Genomic DNA, 21078 nt, shown 5'->3' with positions numbered 1-21078 from the left:
GGAGGGAAATCCTTTACCCACAGGGCAAATCTGAAGCGACAGCACTTTGCAAAGCAGCAGGGACACAGCGCCGGGGGAACCTGGGAGTGCTGGGACCTCGCTGGTGAGTGGGACACAGGGATTTTGGGAGTACAACCAACGCGCGGTTTGCTGCAGAGTTATGGGAGTCTGGACCAACTTCGGGGCTCACCAGAAGAGCTGTCCCCATCCAGGCTGCTCCAGGCAGGACAGCAGGGGGCCCTCACAGCTGAGTGTTTGGCCGCAGGGCCCCCCGTGCTGACACCGACTGTCCCTTAAGCTGCTATTTCTGATTTTCTCCTCGGCTTCCTCAGCACTCAGGGATCCCGGGGCTTAGCACACTAAGAGGTTTTAGGGAATTACACGTCCTGCTGTGGCACCATCTCTTCGTGGACCACACAGCAATCCAGCCTTCCCTTGGCTCCAGCGTGGGCTGTGCAGTGTTGGGAAAGGTGGGAAACAACCTCCCCCGGCAAACCTGGGAGAGCTGACATGGGATCAGGTAAAGCCTTAGGATGGAGAGCTGCAGGGACCTGCTCTGTCCAGCCTGAGGGTGAGCAGGATGCGCTGGAGGGTCTTCCTCCCACTCGTGCCCTTCATGGTCACTGCTGCAGGGGATTGGAGCCCTCCTTCCTCCTCCTCCTCCTCCTGTCCTCTCCAGCTCCTTTTGTGCAGGTTCTCCTGCACAGATCTCCCTGAGCAGTGATCCCCAGGCATTGGGGGATCTCCCCTCCCATGCTGACACAGACACACACACTCCTCCTACAAACCTCAGGGCATCTCCCACTATTCCCTACCCAACAGACAATACTGCAATGAATTCTTTTTTTCAGCCAGTGAAGTAATTGCTTCTTCCCACCCCCCACCCCCCCACACTTTTAAGTGACCTGAGCATTTTAAACACTGACAGTGAATTTTAATCCTTGCAAGAACAGAGTTCTGGGATCCCAAGCTATGGAGATGGTTTCCTCGAAGACCTTCTGTCAGATTTTGACCAGCCAAGACTTTTTAAGTCATTTTCACAGTGTTTGGACTGAATGAGCTTCATCTCTCTCTGTCTCAACCTCTGTTAAGGTATTTGCTGGCAGGTTTGTCCTTGGGCACAGCCAGTGAGGGCACCAAGAGTGGATGAGCTCCTCGGAGGTGCCGGTGCTCGTGCCAGTGGTGCCGATGCTGGTCTCGGCATGGTGGCACTCCCTGCAGCTCCTGCCCTGGCTGTGCCCAGGGGCCTTGGCACACAGACCCTGCCTGTCCACCCACAAATAACCCACTACGTGCCCACCCCCGCCCCTTCTGTGCTGCCAGACTTGCCAGTTGACACCCAATGTCCCAAACCAACCTGTTTCTGTACCTGCAGAAATTCTGATGCCTCAGTAGGATGGGGAAAAATGTTTTTTCCCCTCCATCCTCCATCAGGAACCAAGTGTCTCAGGCTGCACACCAAGAGAGCTGTGCCCCAGGAATATTTTGACTGAATTTCTCTCTCTCAGGGTCTGGTTTGGTGCACTGAGGGCCTCGAACTTATAGGGGGAAAAAAGTCCCTTCCTGAAACTTGCCCTCCTCTGCTGCCTCCAACCAAGCCGATTCATCTCCTCTGGGTGCCAAAGCCCCCGGAGCACCCCTGGAGCTCTTACCTCAGCTGCCCCAGCTCCAGCCAGCGGCACGGCAGGACCCGGAGCTGGGAAAACCATCCCAGCAGTTGGGGAGCCTTTGGATCGGTGACGCGGCGGCCGCGACCGGCCGAGTTTCTCTGGCAAATTCCAGCCGGGCACCGTAACCCAATCGGCCCCTCGGCGGCCGCACGGGCGGTTTCAGTTGTCAGACACCACGGAGGGACGCGGCACAGGGCTGCAATCCTGCGTTTTCCCACCTCATCCCGGCCCCAGGTGAGATCCAGCAGGTGCTGGAGCAAACCCACCTCAGCTGCAACGGGGCAGGGTGAGGAGGCTCCGGGTGAGAAGGGAACGTGGTGCTCAGAGCTCTGATAAGGCACGAGGATTTTGCTTTAGACATTTCGACAAAGGCCACAAAACTGAAGGAATTACTGGAAGTTCCTAAGGCATGATGAAGGAAGGGCCAGGGCAGCGCCACGGACCCTCTGGGGAGAAGGAAGCAGCGCATCGGCTGCTCGGGACTCCCCCGGTAACTGCCCGGGGCCGCGAGAGCGCTGGGGTTATAAAGTCGTTTAATTCACACTTTCGCGGCTTTAACCCTCCTCCCCCGGCCCCTCCGGAGCCGAGCGCTGGTTCCTCGCTGGGGCCGCTCCGGGAACGGTCCCTGCGGGGCCGCCGGGGCGCGGGAGGGCGCTGGAAGCCGCTGGAAGCCGCTGGAGAAGCTGGGAAGGGCCCTTCCGCAGGGCTGGACGGCGCGGACCGGGCGGGAGCTCCGCGGTGCCGGGATCCCCCGGGATCCCCCCGGGGCTGGAGCGTGTGCGGGGAAGGGAACGGAGCTGGGGAAGGGTCTGGAGCACCAGGAGCGGCTGAGGGAGCTGGGGGGGCTCAGCCTGGAGAAAAGGAGGCTCGGGGGGGATGCCAGGGGAGACAGGAGGGGGAGCCAGGTGGGGGTCGGGTTCTGCTCCCAGGGAACAAGGGACAGGACGAGGGGAAACGGCCTCAAGCTATGCCGGAGGAGGTTTAGGTTGGATACTGGGGGAAATTTCTTCATGGAAAGGGTTGTTAAACACTGGAAGGGGCTGCCCAGGGAGGTGGTGGAGTCCCCACCCCTGAAGGTGTCTAAGGAATGACTGGACATGACACTTAGGGCTGGGTGACAAGGTGGGGATGGGGCACAGGGGGGACTCCATGGGCTGGAAGATTCCAACCTGAAGGATTCTGTGAATCTGTCTTGGCCCTCCCAGAAATACTAAAAAGCTTGACCTCAGTCCTGTGCACTGGTGGAGGGGACTGGGATGTGCTGGTGGAGGGGACTGGGATCTGCTGGTGGAGGGGACTGGGATCTGCTGGTGGAGGGGACTGGGATCTGCTGGTGGAGGGGACTGGGATCTGCTGGTGGAGGGGACTGGGATCTGCTGGTGGAGGGGACTGGGATCTGCTGGTGGAGGGGACTGGGATCTGCTGGTGGAGGGACTGGGATGTGCTGGTGGAGGGACTGGGATGTGCTGCCTGGGCTGGGGCTGCTCCATTCCCGGGGTTGGTGAATACCAGGCCCTGCTGCAGGGACCCAGCCCTGGGGGGCTCTCACAGCTGCTTCTCTTTCGTTCCAGGGCTTGGGATGGACTTCCTGACACTCTTCTTGGTTTACCTGTGCTTTGTGCTCCTTGTCACTGCTCTGCTCTGCCTCTGCTCGGGAAGGAAGGAGAGTTTCCTCGCAAGGAGTGTCACCAGGGCAAACCAGGTAAAGAACTGGCCTTCCAGGCAATGAATGAGCTGCCAGGTAAAGCACTGAGCTTCCAGAGGAACAATCATCTCCTGGTCTGGTGGTCTGCCCTGCTTCATTGTGTTAAATTAGTGTGACTGCTTTATTTCTGCTCCCTAAAAAATGCCAGTGTATGTGGTTAGAGTGATAATATAGTATATTTCATATTTCATCTTGTTTTGACAACTGCTCTCAAGGAAGTGGGGCTGAAATAGAAATAAACTTCCTTTCAGGTGTTTAAATCCTGCCCAAGCAGGTAGTAAAAAACCATTTGAGTCTCACAGCTCCTGTCCCTGCCTGTGCCTGTCTGAGGTGGGGGTGAGGATGGAACTCCTCAAAATGCTGGAAGCACCTTTTCTGTGACACCACAACATGAGAAATTAAATAATAATCAGGCCCCGGGAATTTTCAGTTTTATGTTATTTGTTGCTGTCATTTGAGGGGAAAAAGATGGGGGAGGTTTAAGGATTAAAATAGAGAATTATAACTGGTGGCAAATATTTTAGGGGAAGCTCTTTAATGTGTGTACTAGTGCTGCAGGCTGTTATAGGCTAAGAAAGAGGGAGGAATGAAGAGTTTTAAAAGAGGATTAAGAATTGGCATTTTATTGTCAAAACGGAGAATTGGAAAAGCACCAGCTTGTTTTTCTGTCTGTTGGGCTGTGTCTGAATGAAAAGGGAAAAAAAGCTGTAGTACTCCTGGAAGGGAAATGATGAGAGAATTATCACTTCACTTGTAGATTATATTTAATGCTGTTCACAGGAGTTCAGACAGACTTTGATTTTCATTACTAGTATTATACTCGATCGTGGTTTATGGACACACTGTGCAGAGAAATTGATTATTTTCCCCCATTTCTTAATAGAAAGGTTTAACAAGCAGGAATTAAAATACTGCTGTGGTGTGGAGCCACTGTCTGGAGGAAATTAATTGATATTTGTACATATGAAGTAAATCCATGTGAATACAATCAATACTTTACCTGAACAGGCTCCCCAGGGCAGAGGTCATGGCCCCAAACCTGCCAGAGCTCAACAGGAGTTTGGACAACGCTCCCAGGGGCAGGGTGGGGTTGTTGGGGTGTCCTGTGCAGGGCCAGGAGTTGGACTTGGATGACCCTCCCGGGTCCCTTCCAACTCAGGACATTCCATGGTTCTGTGATTAAATAGTTTCTCTGGACAATATTTTAGTTTCACTTCTAGCTGTAATTGATGAATGTAAATAATGTAAGTATGTAAATAATGAAGTGTATAAGCCTGGAAGGCTGCTGAGGTTGCATTCAGGGTGCTTTCCTGCTGGGTTGTGTCTCCTCTGGCAGCAGGCTTTGAAAAGCCTCTTGTTACAAACACTTGCCCCTTGGACCGCTGAGACGAGACGCACCAGTTATCACCAAAATATTTAGCATCCTCTCAACTCCACATATGCTTTTTGCCTCCTGGTCTTTCACATCTGAGGCAGGAAGCTCTCGCTGCATATTTTCTTTCCATGTCAGCCAGAAATAGGCTCAGCTGCTCTAATTCCTCCTCCAGGAGCTGTGTGTTGCTATAGAGATGTGTGGGCTCGGAGCAGAGACAGGCACAGACACAGGCCATGGCTGGGGATTCACCCATGAGCACAGGCAGGTCCTCCCTCACAGGCAGGTCCTCCCTCACAGGCAGGTCCTCCCTCACAGGCAGGTCCTCCCTCAGCACGTTGGACCGTGCTTGAAGGGGCAATTAGACATGGAGCCATCAGGCTGGATCAGACCAGTTGAAGAAACCAGATTTTTGGGGGTTTGGTTGGATTGTGGGGTTTTTTTTCTTTTTCTGGAGGCCAGCAGGCTTTATCCCTTTGCTTATCTTCACTTGATCTGTCAGATGGCCTGATGGAGCATATTGTAGCTGGGGAATTGCTCAGTTCTATCCCCTGCTTAACTAGTGCCCAGCCTACACCCACCCTAAGCTCCTTAGAACTTTCACACATTAACCCAGATACGTTTGTTTGGGCTCCAAGGAATGTGGAACCCCAGCAGCATGCCTGCCTCTGCCCTTTCCTCATGGAAAGTGTGGAATTGGAACTGCCCAGGGAGGTGGTGGAGTCTCCATCCCTGGAGGTGTCCAGGGAATGACTGGCCGTGGCACTCAGTGCTCTGGGCTGGGGGAAAAGGGGGGGATGAGGCACAGGGGGGACTCCATGGGCTGGGAGGGCTTTTCCAGCCTCAGTGATTCTATGACTGTGTGTTATGGTTGGGCTGGATGATCTTGAAGGTCTCTTCCAACCTTGGTTCTGTGATGAGGAGCTCAGATGCTCCTGAAAATGAGACTCCTCCCCGGTGCTGTGACAGTACAAACACAGAACTGAGGGGCTGGGGGCTCGTGTTTAAATTTGAGCTTGCCCAAGGCAGAGGTGATGTGCAGTTCAGGTAACACAGTGTCTCCATTTCCCTCAGGTGCTCTCGCTGGTGATCCCCACCCAGCTGCAGAGGGTGGCACACAGGGTGGCACACGGGGCACTGCACAGGCTCTTCCACACCAGGTATTGCCCTTTCCTGCCTTTGGTGTTATTTTTCACTAATATTTGTGGTTGCTGTTGGGCTCTCCTGCCACCATCAGAGCTTTCAGTATTATCCTGAGATGCTCCCTCTTCGTTAGGGATGTTTGTCAGGGGTTACAGGTTCCCTTTAAGGTTTGCCACGCTGTTGTCTCTCTCTTCCTTGCTCGTTGTTTAGAAGGTGGTGCCCTGAAACATTTGAGCATATTGACAAATGAAGATAATGTGGCTCAGTAACAGATGTTGCTCGCACTGGTGGGAGCTGCATCCCCACAGGAATTACCACGGCCTCTGTGGCAGCTGCAGATGGAGTCAGACAGACTCTCAGGCTCCTTCCTCTCCCTCAAATCCCATTAGTCTTAGTCCAGCAGCCTGGATGTCCAGGTGGCTCAAGGGAAGCTGCCCAGCTGCCAAAGTGCAGCCTGCTGGATTCAGGTGGATTTTGTAGGGTCTGTAAACTCTGGTACCTCAGGAATCATTTAAATCCCTTTTCCCTGGAGACAGGAGCTCCAGTGTGACAGACACTTCAGGGTGTAACATCTCCAGCTGTGCTGTGAGTGCTGGGCTTGTTGTGCTGCCTGTTTTGCAGATCCTCTGCTGTGACCCAGCCTGGGACAGAGAGGTGACACTGTCAGATTGCTGGGGGCACTGGGACCCCCCGTGCTGTCCACCTCTGCCAGCCTCCTGCCACTCTTACTTCATGCAGCTGCTCATATTACTACAGTGTTTTTGAAATTGTTTACTGGAGTTTTCTTTGCTGTCAGAGCAGCAAATGTCTTCTGGCAGAATGTTTTATGGCCTGTTACTGTGGCATGTTTTGTCAGCAGCAAAGTGATTATGAGACTTTGTACTGACAGGGAAGAAAAATCCAAAGGGCGTGGAAATAATGCAGTGAATTTAACTGGCATATTTAAAGGAGTGTATGTGGGAAGAAGAGAAAGAGAAGCCAGTGGATGGAGAAAACACTATTAATGTGCAATCCATGCTGGCCTGAAAACCTAAAAGAGGTGTCTCCTTGCATTTGGAAAGTCTTTGATCACCTCTGAGTGTACTTGACCCGTTAATCAGGATGCTGAGTATTAAATAGACTGTCCCCTTTCTGTTCCAGGAGCTGTTTGTTTGTTGTCCTGCACATAGCCTTGCAGGCTGCAGTGTTTGGGGAATACACCTGGGAAGTGTTTGGGTACTGCTGGGAGCTGCAATTCCACCTCCTCCTCCTCCTCCTGCCCTACCTGCTGCTGGCTGGGAACATGGGCTGCTTCCTGCTCTGCTCCCGGGCCAATCCTGGTAAGCTCATGCTCGTGCTGGAGCTGTTTGAAAACCAACCTTGGAAATTCTATAAAAACCTCTTTTTTTCACTCTTTTCCTTGTTTCTTTGGCAGGTATAATAACAAAATCCAACCATGCATCCCTGGTTAAGGTTTATGCTTATGATGGTGTGATGTTCCAGAGAGGCACCGTGTGCCCCACGTGCACCATGGAGAAGCCAGCCAGGTCCAAGCACTGCAGTAAGGGCCTGAGCTTCCCTGAGAAGTGATCCTTTCCCAAAGGAATCCTGCACCAGGAGCTGCAGTTCACACTACAGCTGTTCTGTGATGAGCTCAGTGCACACAGGGCTGTGCTTGTTTTCCTGGGGTCCCAGCTCACAGCTGCATTTGCCCAGCCCTGGAGCTGCTTTGTTGCTGTTTCTTCTCACAGAAATTACCAGTTCTGATGGTCTAATTCAGGGTCAGGAACAGCCAAGTTTTTGAGCAGCTGGAAGTTAAATGACAAATTATCACCTGTCAAGACATAAGTTCAGGATTTTGTGTTTCACAGAATCATAGAATCCTGGGATGGTGTGGGTTGGAAAGACTTTAAAGACCATCTTGTTCCAACCCCCTGCCATGGGGAGGGACACCTTTCACTATCCCAGGTTGCTCCAAGCCCTGTCCAACCTGGCCTTGGACACTTCCAGGGAGGAGGAGTCCACCACCTCCTTTTCAGCCAGAGAGTTTGCTGTTATCTAAAATAGAGGTGGGAGCTACAATCTCTACCTTTCAGGTGCTTTGCTGTGCAGTTCTGTCAGGGAAGCCAAAGCCTTGGAGCTGTGGCCTTGGTGAATAAAAGAGGAGAGGGGGACACGTGATTTTTCTTATGATGTGTATCTGTAACTAATTTCTTTGGCTCAGAAGCTGTCACCTAAATCCCGACCATCATCCTCACATATTTTCGGGTTGAAAGCTATCCCAGAGTGTGTAAAAATCAACCTGGTTCCTTGGCAGCCCCGTGACCAGGCTGCTGTGGTGTCCCTGCCCCCAGGTGTGTGTGGGACGTGCGTGCATCGCTTCGACCACCACTGTGTGTGGCTCAACAACTGCGTGGGGGCCTCCAACGCCGCCTGGTTCCTGCTCTACCTGCTGTCCCTGACGGCCACGGCCACTGCCCTCGCTGCCATCACCCTGTCCTTCCTCAGCCACGTGGTGCAGCTCTCCAACCTCCTGCACAGCACTTACCTGGATGCCCAGGGCCAGGAGCACCCCGTGGAGATTCCCTTCCTCGTCCAGGTGAGTTGATGCTATGGAAAGTTTGGCCTCGCTCTTCGCTGTCGGGAATCTTTCCCCGCTCCCTGCAGGCTGTTCCCATCCTGGGAGTTTTAGCAGCTTTGCACAGCTGATTAGGTTTGGAAAGCTGCCGTGGCAGAACACCTGAAAAATGGGGGATTTTTCTCACGGCACTTGGTTGTGCTCTCCTGTTCTTTGGACTTCTGTCTCCAGTATCTGTCACTCAGCAGACCTGGTTCACAGAGAATGAACTTACATTCCATGGCCTCCTACTGCAGTAACATTTAGGAAACAGCTGACAATCCTTGACATCCTCAGGGAGATGTTAAAGCAGGACCCACTACCCTGGAATTTAGATACTGGGAATATTTTCTCTCACATGCAAGCAGAGGGTGACTGTGAGTCTCTCTAGCACTTGAGTGATTTTTATCTCAGTCCCCTCATCCCTGTAGTGTGGCAGTGAGGTGATAAGTACCAAGTGCTTTATCTTTTCCTCATCCTGGACAGCAGATGTTTCAGCCTTGGACTCTTACAAAAGGATCCTGGTCAGGAAGTGTTTGAGCAATGCCATTACCACTCCCCAGGAGTGGGATTTGACTCAGAAAAGAGCTGCTTAAACTGTATCATGTCAGCAAAACCCAAAGTTGTACCAGATTGTTGCCCCTTCATTTGGCAGTTTGTTTTCAGATGATTTGTGTAAATGTTTTATGAAGTAAAACAACAACAAAAAACAAACAAGCAAAACTCCAAACACAAACAGTTGGAAATAGATGGGTGTAGAAAATCCTCCCACATATTAGCAGGGCTTGGGAGAAAATACACGTCTGGAACTCTGCATGCTCTGCTCAGAGGTTCAGGTAGAACCATGGAATTGTTAAGGGTGGAAAACAACTTTAAGATCATCAAGTCCAACCATCAAGCAGCACCTCAGCTCTGTTCACCACTAACCCACGTCCCCAGGTGCCACATCCACACGATTTTTGAACACTTCCAGGGATGGGGACTCCCCCCCTGCCCTGGGCAGCTGTGACAATGCTTTGCAACCTTTTCTGTGAACAAATTTTCCCTAATATCCAACCTAAACCTCTCCTGGTGCAACTTGAGGCCGTTTCTTGAGGAATGGACCCTTGCTGAGCTGGGTGGGGGTCGGGGCTGGGACCTTGTTCCTGGGGCTTCCCCACAGCTCCATGTGCACATGGATGTTCATTCCAGCTGGGGTTTTACAATGGCCATGTGATTTAATCCTCCAGTTTTTTAACTAAGTTATTTCTCTCTTTCCTTGCAGCACCTTTTCTTGACTTTCCCTAGGATTGTCTTCATGCTGGGGTTTGTTATCCTGCTCACACTCGTCCTGGGTGGATACAGTGCTTTCAGTCTGTACTTGGCCTTCACCAACCAAACCACCAACGAATGGTGTAAATCCAGAAGATTTGGGGTGTCCCACCATGTCTCATCACAGCCCCCTGACAGACAAGTTGTCTACAAAAACATTTATTCTAAAGGAGTCTGGAGGAATTTAAAGGAAATCTTTAGGCCTCCTACAGCACTGGAAAGGAAGAAGAAAACATGAAGATATTTGTGCATCTTTAAACTTTTTTGGTAAGATTTTTATTCCAGCAGTGGGTTTGGATGCCCCAAACAGCTTTTGGACCAAGATTACTGCAGAACTCGGGTTGATGGTGCCCCAGCAGAGCAAGGTTAAGATCCCTCCCTCTGTGAGGTCTCTGAGGTTCAGCTCAGTCCTGTCTGCAGGATACAGGGACCAGTGGGAATTTCCTGGGATGGAGAGGCTGGTTTGGTCCATCTTCCTGCAGTGAATGTTCCTCTCTGGGAAGGGCCAACACAGAGCTGCTGTGAATTTTGAGGAAGCTGCACCTTTTGTGAGTATCTTTGTGTGGGAAATGATTAACCCATTACTGTAACAGTACAACAGGCTGTATGTATTTAACTGGAAAAAAGATGGTTATTGACAGGATCTTAACCTACAGAGACCATGTTCTGCTGCAGATTTTGTACTAATGTGGAGCACCTTAATTTCAGGAAGGACATTAAAGTGCTGCATCTCTTTACCTGTCTCTTCCTTGATCCCTGTTTTCAGCTCCCTCACAATGAGATGCCATTTCAGCCTGAAAATTGTGAAAATGGGAAAGTCTGGACTGCATCCTCATACCCATCTCTGGACAGAGAAGGGTATCACAGATTTGATACCGAGCTCTGGACATACAGATTCCAGACTTAATCCTTCTGGCATTTCCCATCTTTATTCCATTGTTTGATTTTAGGCATTTCTCTGTATTTTGGGCACTTTGCTGCTGGGGAAGTTGCAGTTTCCAGGGCTGCCCCCCTGCAGTCACTGACCAGGCCACATCAAAGCACAGCAGTGATTAGTCCCCCACTTCTTAAGCATGATATAAATGCCCCCTTGTCTTTCTCCTTCCAGAAATTCTTCTGTTTGTGTGATAATAGAGCAGAAATTAGAAAAAAAAATATAGTAAGAACTTTAAATAATTTTATTTTCAAAAATGTATTTATTTACATGCTGAATCTGTACAATATGCAATTAAAAATCCATATATGGTTTAAAAAAACCCCAAATTCCTATACAATATGGCTTTCCAGCCCCCAGACTGGCTCTCAGAGCAGCCTGGCTGGCATTGCAGGGTACAAGGATGCATTCAGAGACCAGTACGTAAGGCTACTTGTCCAGGATATCAAATAAAAGAGAAATACTGCAGTACCATGCCTTGGGAGGCCTGAAGGAGTGAGGTTAAAGGCATGAGAGTGTTTGAGTGGTGCTCAACACACCCCACAATTCCTTAGGTTTGGTTTTCTCCACTTGTTTTAAATGCATATGATTAAATAGTCTCTTGTGAGACCCCACACTTTCTGAATCCTTCTAAAAACCAGACCACTGCTGTCCTGGGGGCAGAGGGAACTGATTCCCAAAGGATCCTCCTTAATTTGAGGCTGCTGTACCCAGCAGTGAGCGTCCCCTGTGGCCTGTCAGTCCCTTCCCCGTGTGACCATGCAGAGGGTTTATCCCCTGGTGCTTGTTTTAAACTGGGAGCACCTCGGGCCCATCCCACCCTGTCCCAGGCCTGTCCTATCCCGCCAGGCCACCTCCCTCCAGCGCGTTCTCCCGCCGGGGGCAGGTCAGGGCTGCCCCAGTGCCCCGGGCTGGGCCCCCCAGCCGGCTCTCCGTGCCCTACACGATGACAGTCTGCACCTCCAGCTCCCCCTCCTGCGCGGCGATGACGAACTCGCCCGCGTGCTCCATGATCTCGATGTCCTCGGACGCCACCATGGTCACCGTGGCCTCCTGGGCGGCGACGGCGCCGTCGGCGGCGAGCACGGCCCCGTCCCCGATGGCCGAGGCCAAGGTCATGGCCACCTGCTCCGTCAGGCTCTCGGGGGTGGCGATGGTGATGGTGTCGGCGGCGTCCGCGGCGGCGCCGGCGCCCTCGGCCACGGTGACGTTCTGCACGATGATCTGGTGGCCCGAGCTCGCCTGGTTCACGATCTGCTGCACCACCTTCATGATGTGGCTGTCGACCTGCGGGGGAGCAAGGCAGAGGCCGGCTGTGGTCACCGGGAGCAGCGATGGTTGGTGCTGGAGGAGCGTGGCGGCCGCGGCGCTGCACAGCCAGCCAGCCTCCTCCTGCTGGGAGTGCTCATCACCCCAGCACTCTGCAACCCCTCACCCTCACGGCACTGAAGGTGGGTCACTAGTACAGTGCTTCCTACAGAAAGTCAAAGTACTGTTTGTAGAAAAGCCTCAGCAGTCCACACCCAAACTTTTAAACTAATGGAATCAATTCAGGAGCTGAGCCGGGTCTGACTCTGCAGCAGCCCTTGTTTCCAGCATTCAGGAATGCCTTAGAGGATCACTTCCCCAAGGGTAGAGAGTTACTGTACAATTTACCCAGCCTGCAGCTCTGCTCTTGTGTCTGAAGCCACCAGATCACCATCCCTGAGAGGGTCTGGGGCTATCAAACCCACAATGAGCCACATTGTGTTTTCAGGTCTGCAGAGCTACAGACGTGGAGTCAGAGAATGCCAGACTGGTTTGGGGTGGAAGGGAACTTTAAGCCCATCTCATTCCACCCCCTGCCATGGGCAGGGACACCTTCCACTAGACCAGGCTGCTCCAAGCCCTGTCCAACCTGGCCTTGGACACTTCCAGGGATCCAGGGGCAGCCACAGCTTCCCTGGGCAACCTGTGCCAGGGCCTCCTCACCCTCACAGGGAAGGATTTCTTCCCAATATGCCATCCAGCTCTGCCCTCTGGCAGTAGGAAGCCATTCCCTTTTTTCCTGTCACTCCAGGCCCTTGTCCAAAGTCCTCCTCCAGCTCTCTTCCAGGTAGGTAAATGAATGATTTGAAGCTGGGCTTACTTAACATGACTCTCAGCCACTAAAACTGACTCATTTCATCTACATCAAGGCCCCAACATCACAGTTTGTGTTGCTGCTTTACCTCATGTCTTGTTCCCTCTATTATTTCAGTAGCTTCACTGGTCTCCATGTCTTCAGTAGAAGTCTTGAAAGACAAAATGAGAGGATTCCCTTTTTAGGTTGTTCCAAAAAAATCCTTTGTTACCAAAATATAATTCACTAAGATTTTTCACACAAGTCTTTCTGTCCCCCCCCATGATGCAGTAGCTACTCCAAAGAGACCTCCAGGACATTCCCTCCAAATTCCATTATCAGGAGCTACTTAAAATTAATGCAAAATATTCACAAATAACTGGAAGAGAACCACCTCTCTCAGCAGGATTTGGCCAAGCAGCAAATTTTTCTCCTATTGGAGAAAAACTATGGCAGCACTAAAGGAACTCAATAACTGAGCTCTGTTATCCTGCTTGGATAAGAACTGGCTCTGTGTCATGGAGAGGGAGAAAGTGAAATACATAATTCATTGCTTTTGGCAGCCTCTGATAGAAACAACAGAGACTATCTGGGACAAAACAAGCTAAACAGAAATGGGAGAAGAGAATAGGGAAAGTTGAAATGAGTTTGTGAGGCCATAAAATCCGGTGTGTCAGAAGTTTCCTGACTCAGCCTCCTGCTGAGGCACTGTCAGCCTGCCCTGTGTTCTGCTTTTCCTGCCCACGTCACACACAGCACCTCTGGAGGGTGAGGAAAGCTCCAAGTGCTTTCCTTCCAAAGCAGGTTAATCCTACTGACTCCCAGGGCCCTGCAGGCAGGGGTGGTCCTGTTTTACCTTCTCCTGAGAGCCTGGAGGAGGAACATGTACAGCTGCAGTTTTCCTGAGCAAATCCTGTGCTAAATCCCGCAGGAGCAGCCGTTTGCCCCCTCTCACCTCGATGATGTACTCCTGAGTGTCGGCCACCACCGAGGAGAACTCCACCAGCACAGTGTGGGGATCCTCCGAAAGCACCGTGGCCGCCAAGTTGTCGGCTGACTGACTCTCCTCAGACACCATCACTTCTTCCACCTCTTTCATAGCAACGAGGCAGCCACCTGGAAAATTCCCAAAGTGCCAGAAAAACATCACTTTTCATGGCCATCTCAGATAGTACCTGGAAGGTGCTACACAGCACCAATGAGGCCTCTTCATGGGATGCCACAGACAAGTAGCCAGTGTCACACAAGAGGCTCTCAGCACACCAGGCCAAGGAACAGCCTAGGAAAGCCCTGTGTGACACCAGGCAACTGAGCCTCAAGCAGAGCTGTTCTCCAGTGCAATACCAAAAAGTACACAGCTAAATTCAGATGATAAAACCACACAGGATTTCAAAAGCTGTCTGTAAAGAACCTGCAGGAAGAGTTTGGGTATATTTTAAGTCACTGTTCTTTTCTGCTGATGCATTTCAGTATCTCCTAGGAAACTTCTTTTTCCCCTCAAGTAAACTTGTATTGTTCCTTGAAAACTAAATACACAGTCAGCACTACCTGAAGGAGTCTGGAAATCCGTGCTTAGGAGCTAAAGGAGCAGCAGGTCCAGTGCAACTAATCCCATCAAACGAGATTATCTGTGAGAACTTTACTCAAGACATTTTCCCCACAGAACTCATAGGCCCCTTCAGATACTGGAAGGACTGTTGGGAGCTCTCCACACAACATTCTCCAGGCTGATGTGACCATCTCCAGGCATCTCCTGATGCACACACGGACACAGGGCACATCCACCCCAAGGATCATTCCCTCTCAGCCAAAGAGCAGCTTGTCCAAAGCCCAGCCAGCCCCCTCCCCAGCCCCGGAGCTCACCTTTGGTGCGGAGGTGCCTGTTGAGCGTCCCGTGCTCGGCGAAGCCGCGCCCGCACTTGTAGCACTTGAAGGGCTTCTCTCCGGTGTGGTGGCGGATGTGGCGCACCAGGGAGCCCTTCTCCCGGAACCCCCGGCTGCAGAACTGGCACACGTACGGCTTGTCCTCCAGGTGCGTGCGGAAATGCACCTGCTGCGCGTTCTGCACACACGGGGAACAAGGGGAGGGCTCCTGAGGGGCACGGCAAACTCACGGGGGAGGGATTTCAGCTGCCGGGGGGAGGCTCAATGTTTTTAGGAGCTCTCGCGTAGGACACAGGGATTGGTTTTGCTGTGTCGTGGTTTAGGGACAGCACTCCCCAATTTAGTGCTCCCACTGAGACTCTCCAAAGCGTGAGCCGCTCATTCCCCCTCCCTCTGCAATGGGATGGGGAGGGGGGAGGCACAAAAGGGGAAGCTTGTGGGTTGAGGTAAGAACAATTTACTGGAAACAGCAATGAGATAAGAAAACGAACAGTAACAGCAACAATACCAATGGAAGAGGGTGCAAGAAAAAATGAATGATTTCCATAAAAACCTCCCAATAACAGACAACACTGGACGGCTCCATCCACCACTGTTTTCTCAGCCCAAAGGAACCCCTTCTGCCCAGAAGAGACTCCCCTCCACTACCCCCAGCAGTGACATGGGTGGTACAGAATAACCTCTGTCCTAGCCATGCCTCTCCTGGCTACTGCAAAAATTAACCCTGTCCTGGCTGGAACCAGGACATACTGTTATTCCATATTTGTTCCACACATGAAAGAAGAGTTTCTTCAGAAATGAGACAGTTTTATGAAGACTGTCCTCCTTTTGCCCACTAAACCAAAACCTCTTTTTGGTGTTTCACATCATAGAATGCCAGAATGGTTTGGGTTGGAAGAGACCTTAAAGCTCATCCAGTCCTACCCCCCTGCCATGGGCAGGGACACCTTCCACTGGCCCAGGTTGCTCCAAGCCCCGTCCAACCTGGCCTTGGACACTTCCAGGGGTGGCACAGCTACAACTTCTCTGGGCATCACGTAAGAGGCAGGTGGCATTTGCTCTTTCAGGAGTGAAGCCTCCTAAGCTCTCCCAGGCCCTGGCTCTGGGAAGGGCAGTCTGGAGGCCAGGCTGCTGGGAGGGGGACACACCTTGGTCTTGTAGCGCTTGCCACACTTGGGGCAGGGGTAGGGCCGCTCGTCCGAGTGCACCCGCCGGTGCCCCTTCACGTGGGCGATGGTCTTGTAGAGCTTCCCACACTCCCCGCAGCGGAACCGCCGCTCGTTCACATGCACCTCCTGGTGCTTCTTCAGCAGGTAGGCCTTCGTGAACTCTTTGCCACACTCCTCACACTTGAAAGGTTTGTACTCTAGAGAGACAGAAAGAAAACCTGTGGTTGGTCCAGGACAACCAGCAGCAGCAGCAAGGATCCAGCACAGGCTGTAACTAAATTCTGACCAAAAACTAACCCAGGCAAGGAGAGGAATTGTATTTTCATCTGCATGTGTGGGCTTTCATAGAATCCCAGAATAGCTGGGGTTGGAAGGGACCTCTGGAGATCACCCAGTCCAACCCCCTGCAGCAGGACCCTCTGCAGCAGGTCCTTGTGCTTCTTGAACTTTATCTCATTCATACATGAATTCTGGTCAGAAGTGGCTCTGTGAGCCATGGCACGTGTCAGACAACTGCACCAGCACAGCTTTACCTGTGTGACTTTTGATGTGTGTCTCCAGGGCAGCAGTTTCACTGAAGGCTTCGTTACAGTGAGGGCAAATGTACCGTTTGTACCCGTTGGTTCTTTCTACAGGCGCCTATTGGAGAGAAAATGGTAAAGCTTCTCTTTGCTTGTACTGGTGTGCAATGTAAGGATTGCTACCCAAATTCCCATTTAAATACTCCAGCTTTGACAAGAAAGAGATCTCTGTTGCTGAGAGACACTGCACTTAAATCACACATGAAAAGTGTAACTATAAAAATGGACACAAAGCCCCAGGCACCAGAGAGACATGTGAGGACAACACAGGGGAGTGAGGCCAACAGTGCTCCCCACAACCAAATACAGGCAAGGAAGATTAAAAAATAGACTATTTATGGAATACAAACATACAGACTCTGCTTCTTCTAATTTAACACACTGTTCTCCACACGGCTCCTCTTCTACTTCCACTACTTCTAGTTCTGGAGCAGCTCCAGCAGGTTCATCCGGCTTCTGCACCTCCTCCACAGCAACTCTCTCAATCACAATTCCCGAATTCCTCATGGCCTGCCTCAGCAGATTCTCACTGTTCACTTCCCCCTCACAGGGCAGCTCCTCAGGATGCGACTGCTGAAGGAACAAACAGGAAGTTTGGCACAGCAAATCCACGGTTTGCCCTTTCTTACAGCAACACTGCTGTGACAGTCACACTCCGTGGGGTGTCTAATGCTGTGCTACAGGGTTGAAAGATCAACCAGGGAATATCTTGGGCTGGGGAGGAACACGAGGTGGATCTGTACTCTGAAAAGCCAAGGGATGACAAGCCTTTGCTCCTACCACAGTCTCGTAGCAGGGAATGGTCAACAAAAACATCCTCTCATCCTCCACACCCCTATAATCTACACAGTGCTCAGCTCAGCAGTAGAAGGGCCCAGGACAGAGAACAGTGCCTGCCCATGTGGAAAAGAACCTAATTAACCACTTAATTCCCACACTCAGATTTATTCTGAGGACCCATGAAGATTTTGTTCATGAGGTGAAACATCCTTTGCACAAAACACACAAAGGGTGTTTAAAAGAAACGACACTCACGTCTGGGTCCAGGGGTTTTCCATCCACCACAGGAAGTTCCTGCATCTGGACATGGACTTCATGGAGAACGTTTCCCTTTGCATCTGTCACGAGGTGGATGACGGGGGAGGCCTCGATGGACTCGCTGGCTATCGATGAGACCGTGTCTGTGTTGGAGCTGCATGAGCCTGCAGGGGAAGCAGCACAGTGAACCTCGTGGGGAAGAGCCACCCCTCAGCTCCATGGGCCCTACAAAACATCTGCCTCAGAACAGTGAGTGCTTGTTAACCAGCTTCTCACACATTCCTCAGTCAATGCCTGGTTACAAGCACTTCGGGGTAAGAGTTTTTCTCTATAAATTACTTTTTCTGTATAAAGAATATAAAGTGAATACCACAGAATTTGGGGGTTTTTTTCATAAATGAGATTCCAGGAACGGTTTGTGTTGGAAGGGACCTTAAAGATCATCCCATTCCACCCCCTGCCATGGGCAGGGACACCTTCCCCTAGCCCAGGTTGCTCCAATCCCTGTCCAACCTGGCCTTGGACACTTCCAGGGATGGGGCAGCCACAGCTTCTCTGGGCAACCTGTGCCAGAAGGAATTTATATTCCAAGTGCAGGAGGGTTTGGCTTTATCAGACACAAGGCAGGTCCTGCCAGCATCACTGACCTGATGGCAAATCCTCTTTGTTGACAACTATTTCTTTGGTCATGTTGAAGCGAATCTTTTCGGTGCAAGGTGTCAGAGATTTAAGGTGCCGAGTCAAAGCTCCTGATTCTCGGAAGCTTTTCCCGCATTTCTTGCATTTGTAAGGTCTTTCATCTGGAAATGACAAGAATCAAAACAACATCATTACGCCCTGCCAGGATCAGCTCTGTGTGTCAGGCTGCTGGAAAAACATGTCCAGCTTCCTACAGCACACCGGCTGTGCTTATCCCAGAACCTTCCACTGCCTCCCAGTACCCCAAGTACTGGGGAGCTCAATGGCCTCAGCTCAGCAGAAGGTGGAAAGCACAAGAAATTCCACTGGAAGGCAAATAGATAATCACACACAGCTCCAGCAATGAGGAACTCTTATTTGGAGAGCCCTTACCAGTGTGCCGCCGGTGGTGTCGGATCAGAGACCCCTTTGTCCTAAAGGAAGTTCCACAGAGTTTACACTCATAGTCCTTCCTACTGCTGTGAGTGATCATGTGAGCTTTGAGGATGCTGGCCTAGGGAAAGAATTTCCTTTAAGACATTTTCCAAATGGTTTCAGGGTTCTATATTTCAACTACAGAGAACAACAACGCTCCTTGCGAAAGCAGAACTTCCCTGTGGGAAAAGTGTAGCAGGCAGCAGAGAAGCTCATTCTCATTCTTTTTGAGATCTCTTAGCTGACAACTCCCTGACTAAGTCCCACGAGCAGAGATGATACTCACAGTTTTGAATGTCTTCTGGCACAGCCCACACACGTATCGCCCCTCCTTGTTCACCTGCAGCTTCACCTTGACCAGCTCGCTGGGAACGTCCTGCTCCTGCTCCTCGGGGCTGCCCTGCTCCTCACCCACCTCCCCGTCCACGGGCCCGTCTGCGTTCTCAAAGACATGGTCTCCTGCTACAATGACTTCTTTGATGTGCCCACTGCCTGGGAAAAGGGTGGGGAGACACTTGGGTTCTTTACAGGATAGAGCTTTACCCAACAAACAAGTCACTGTTCCAGCATTTCGTGCAGAAAGAAGGGAAAAAGGCACTTTAAATCTGCAGCTCAAGCCTTTGCAACCCCCTAGTTATTGCAGTGTAAGTATTAAAGTGGGCACTCCTGGAATGGAGCTTTATATCTAATTTGCATTAACTTATAACTCTAATTTCTGTTAATTGTTCGCACTAATTAAGCTGAAAGAAGTCAGATTTAGGTTGGATGTTAGAAGGAAGTTGTTCCCTGTGAGGGTGGTTGGGCCCTGGCACAGGTTGCCCAGAGAAGCTGGGGCTGCCCCTGGATCCCTGGAAGTGTCCAAGGCCAGGTTGGACGGGGCTTGGAGCAACCTGGGCTAGTGGAAGGTGTCCCTGCCCGTGGTAAGGGGTGGGGCTGGCTGAGCTTTCCAACCCAAACCTGGGTTTCTATTCCCTGATCCTAAAGCAGAGAATGGCAAAGCTGACCTGGGAATGCCTCTCATAGCTCTGAGGGAACACCCAGCCCCAAACTGCAGTGCCACAGAAGTGCCACAGACCAACCACAACCCAAACCCACCAGAGGAGGACAAGGACGAGGTATCAGGTTCCAAACTCCCTGGGGGGCAAAGGCAGCCCCTCTGAGCTCACCTACGATGGTCGAGGCACTGCTGATCTCCTCTGCTATGGAAGAGGCTTCAACGACAATGTGGGCGACAGTGATGGACTCCTCGACAGCAGGAACCTCCTGCTGGCACACGGACCGTCTCAGCAGGTAGGTTTTGCTTTCTTTAAACACAGTTACCCCCCTCCAACCCACCAGGCCACTGCATCCCAGTTATGTGCAGCCCCGGCGCGGAGCAGCCGCTGTCACCTTTTGTCCTTCCTGGCCGAGGAGCCCGGCGAGCGCGTCGGGAGGGCGCTGGCAGCCCTTCTGCAGCTTGTGCTGCACGAACTCCTGCAGGGAGCTGAACTCGGCCTGGCAGCGCCCGCACTTGTGCACGTCATCCTCGTCTGCGGGGGAAAGCTCCGTCAGTGGCGCCGGCACATGGAGCCACCGGGCCAGGCGGGACCGCAGCGGGTCACTGCTGTCCCCCCGCTCCGGCGGGGCCGTCCCAGATCACCCCCGGAGAGGGACACCCCGCACCCGCCTGGGCAGCCTGACACACCGACAGCCGCCGCTCTGCCAGGCCCGGGAGGTGGGAGGGGAGCGGGGCGGCCTCGAGGGGGGCACACGGGCCCCCCACCCCGCTGGCAGCACCGGCGCGGCCGGGCCGCCCCTCAGCTGGCGGGCGGGGGCGGTGCGCGGGCGGTACCTTGCTCGGCGAAGGGCGGCGGGAGGCCGAGGAGCGCGGCGGGACCTGCGGGGGCCGCGGCCCGACCCGGCCCGGCCGGTGCTGCCGTAAGCGCCGCCGGCCCCGCACCCGTTGCCATCGCGGCCCCCGTGTCGCAACGCGCCGCAAGATGGCGGCTTTACGGCCGTGTCGTCATAACAACGGGACGGGGCTCGGCAGGGAACGCGTCCCGCGGCGCGGGAGTTCCGGGGCCTGTGGGCGTTGTCGGGGCACGGTCCCCGCGCGCCCTATGGCAACCTCTGAGCGCCGTGAGCCGGCGAAGCGGAGCCTGGCGAGCTACTGCCGGATTACCAGGGGGTTACCAACGAGTTACCACGGAGTTACCCAGCGCGTTACCTAACGAGCCCCGCAGAGCCCGCCGGCACCGCGTGGCCCTGGCCAATGGCAGCGCGTGGGGAGCGGGCCCTCGGAGAGAGCGACCAATGGGAGCGTAGGACGCTGGGATGGGCGGGCGGGGCGGCGGGGACCGGCTCCGGCGCGGGGCGTGGCCGCCGGCACCGCCGTCCAATGGGGACGCGGTCCGTGCGGGGCGCAGTCAATGGGGAGGCCGGGGGGGCGGGCCCGAGGCGCGGCCCGGCCAATGGGCGGCGC

At 52.8% G+C, this 21078-nt stretch overlaps 2 protein-coding genes across 8 annotated transcripts; one reads left to right on the top strand and one right to left on the bottom strand.

The window, feature by feature from the left end:
- Positions 1-1880: 1880 nt before the first annotated feature.
- ZDHHC4 (zinc finger DHHC-type palmitoyltransferase 4) lies at positions 1881-10534 on the top strand. 6 transcript variants are annotated; one of them, XM_064673440.1, is made up of 7 exons: positions 1881-1904; positions 3242-3372; positions 5822-5907; positions 7031-7209; positions 7305-7430; positions 8224-8468; positions 9751-10534. In XM_064673440.1, exons 2-7 carry the CDS (start codon positions 3250-3252, stop codon positions 10033-10035), a joined length of 1044 nt encoding a protein of 347 aa, XP_064529510.1. In that variant the 5' UTR covers positions 1881-1904; positions 3242-3249; the 3' UTR covers positions 10036-10534. The 6 variants fall into 6 exon arrangements, with proteins under 6 accessions (XP_064529510.1, XP_064529508.1, XP_064529509.1 ...); XM_064673438.1 differs by lacking the exon at positions 1881-1904 and adding an exon at positions 2339-2447; XM_064673439.1 differs by lacking the exon at positions 1881-1904 and adding an exon at positions 2355-2477.
- Positions 10535-10957: 423 nt separating this feature from the next.
- On the bottom strand, positions 10958-20738 carry E4F1 (E4F transcription factor 1). 2 transcript variants are annotated; one of them, XM_064673430.1, is made up of 14 exons: positions 20449-20738; positions 20007-20146; positions 19784-19880; positions 18904-19109; positions 18576-18696; positions 18152-18304; positions 17502-17668; positions 16821-17039; positions 16419-16524; positions 15865-16082; positions 14696-14894; positions 13788-13948; positions 12942-13004; positions 10958-12018 (listed from the first exon to the last, which is right to left on the bottom strand). In XM_064673430.1, the coding sequence occupies exons 1-14, from the start codon at positions 20564-20566 to the stop codon at positions 11671-11673; spliced, it is 2316 nt and encodes a 771-aa protein (XP_064529500.1). In that variant the 5' UTR covers positions 20567-20738; the 3' UTR covers positions 10958-11670. The 2 variants fall into 2 exon arrangements, with proteins under 2 accessions (XP_064529500.1, XP_064529501.1); XM_064673431.1 differs by having other exon boundaries at positions 16821-17036; positions 20449-20737.
- Between the last annotated feature and the right edge of the window lie 340 nt (positions 20739-21078).

The sequence above is a fragment of the Pseudopipra pipra genome, chromosome 16 (genome assembly GCF_036250125.1).
Source record: "Pseudopipra pipra isolate bDixPip1 chromosome 16, bDixPip1.hap1, whole genome shotgun sequence".
In the NCBI taxonomy this organism is placed as follows: domain Eukaryota; kingdom Metazoa; phylum Chordata; class Aves; order Passeriformes; family Pipridae; genus Pseudopipra; species Pseudopipra pipra.
This window is presented reverse-complemented; position numbering and strand designations above follow the sequence as displayed.

Coding starts and splice junctions, on each gene's coding strand:
- ZDHHC4 (XM_064673440.1), top strand. CDS start 3,250: ATGGACTTCCTGACACTCTTCTTGGTTTACCTGTGCTTTGTGCTCCTT. Junction 7,210..7,304: donor CTGCTCCCGGGCCAATCCTG/GTAAGCTCATGC, acceptor TTTCTTTGGCAG/GTATAATAACAAAATCCAAC. Junction 7,431..8,223: donor AGCCAGGTCCAAGCACTGCA/GTAAGGGCCTGA, acceptor CCCTGCCCCCAG/GTGTGTGTGGGACGTGCGTG.
- E4F1 (XM_064673430.1), bottom strand. CDS start 20,566: ATGGCAACGGGTGCGGGGCCGGCGGCGCTTACGGCAGCACCGGCCGGG. Junction 19,110..19,783: donor CAGTGCCTCGACCATCGTAG/GTGAGCTCAGAG, acceptor CCCTTTTCCCAG/GCAGTGGGCACATCAAAGAA. Junction 16,525..16,820: donor AATTAGAAGAAGCAGAGTCT/GTATGTTTGTAT, acceptor TCTCTCCAATAG/GCGCCTGTAGAAAGAACCAA.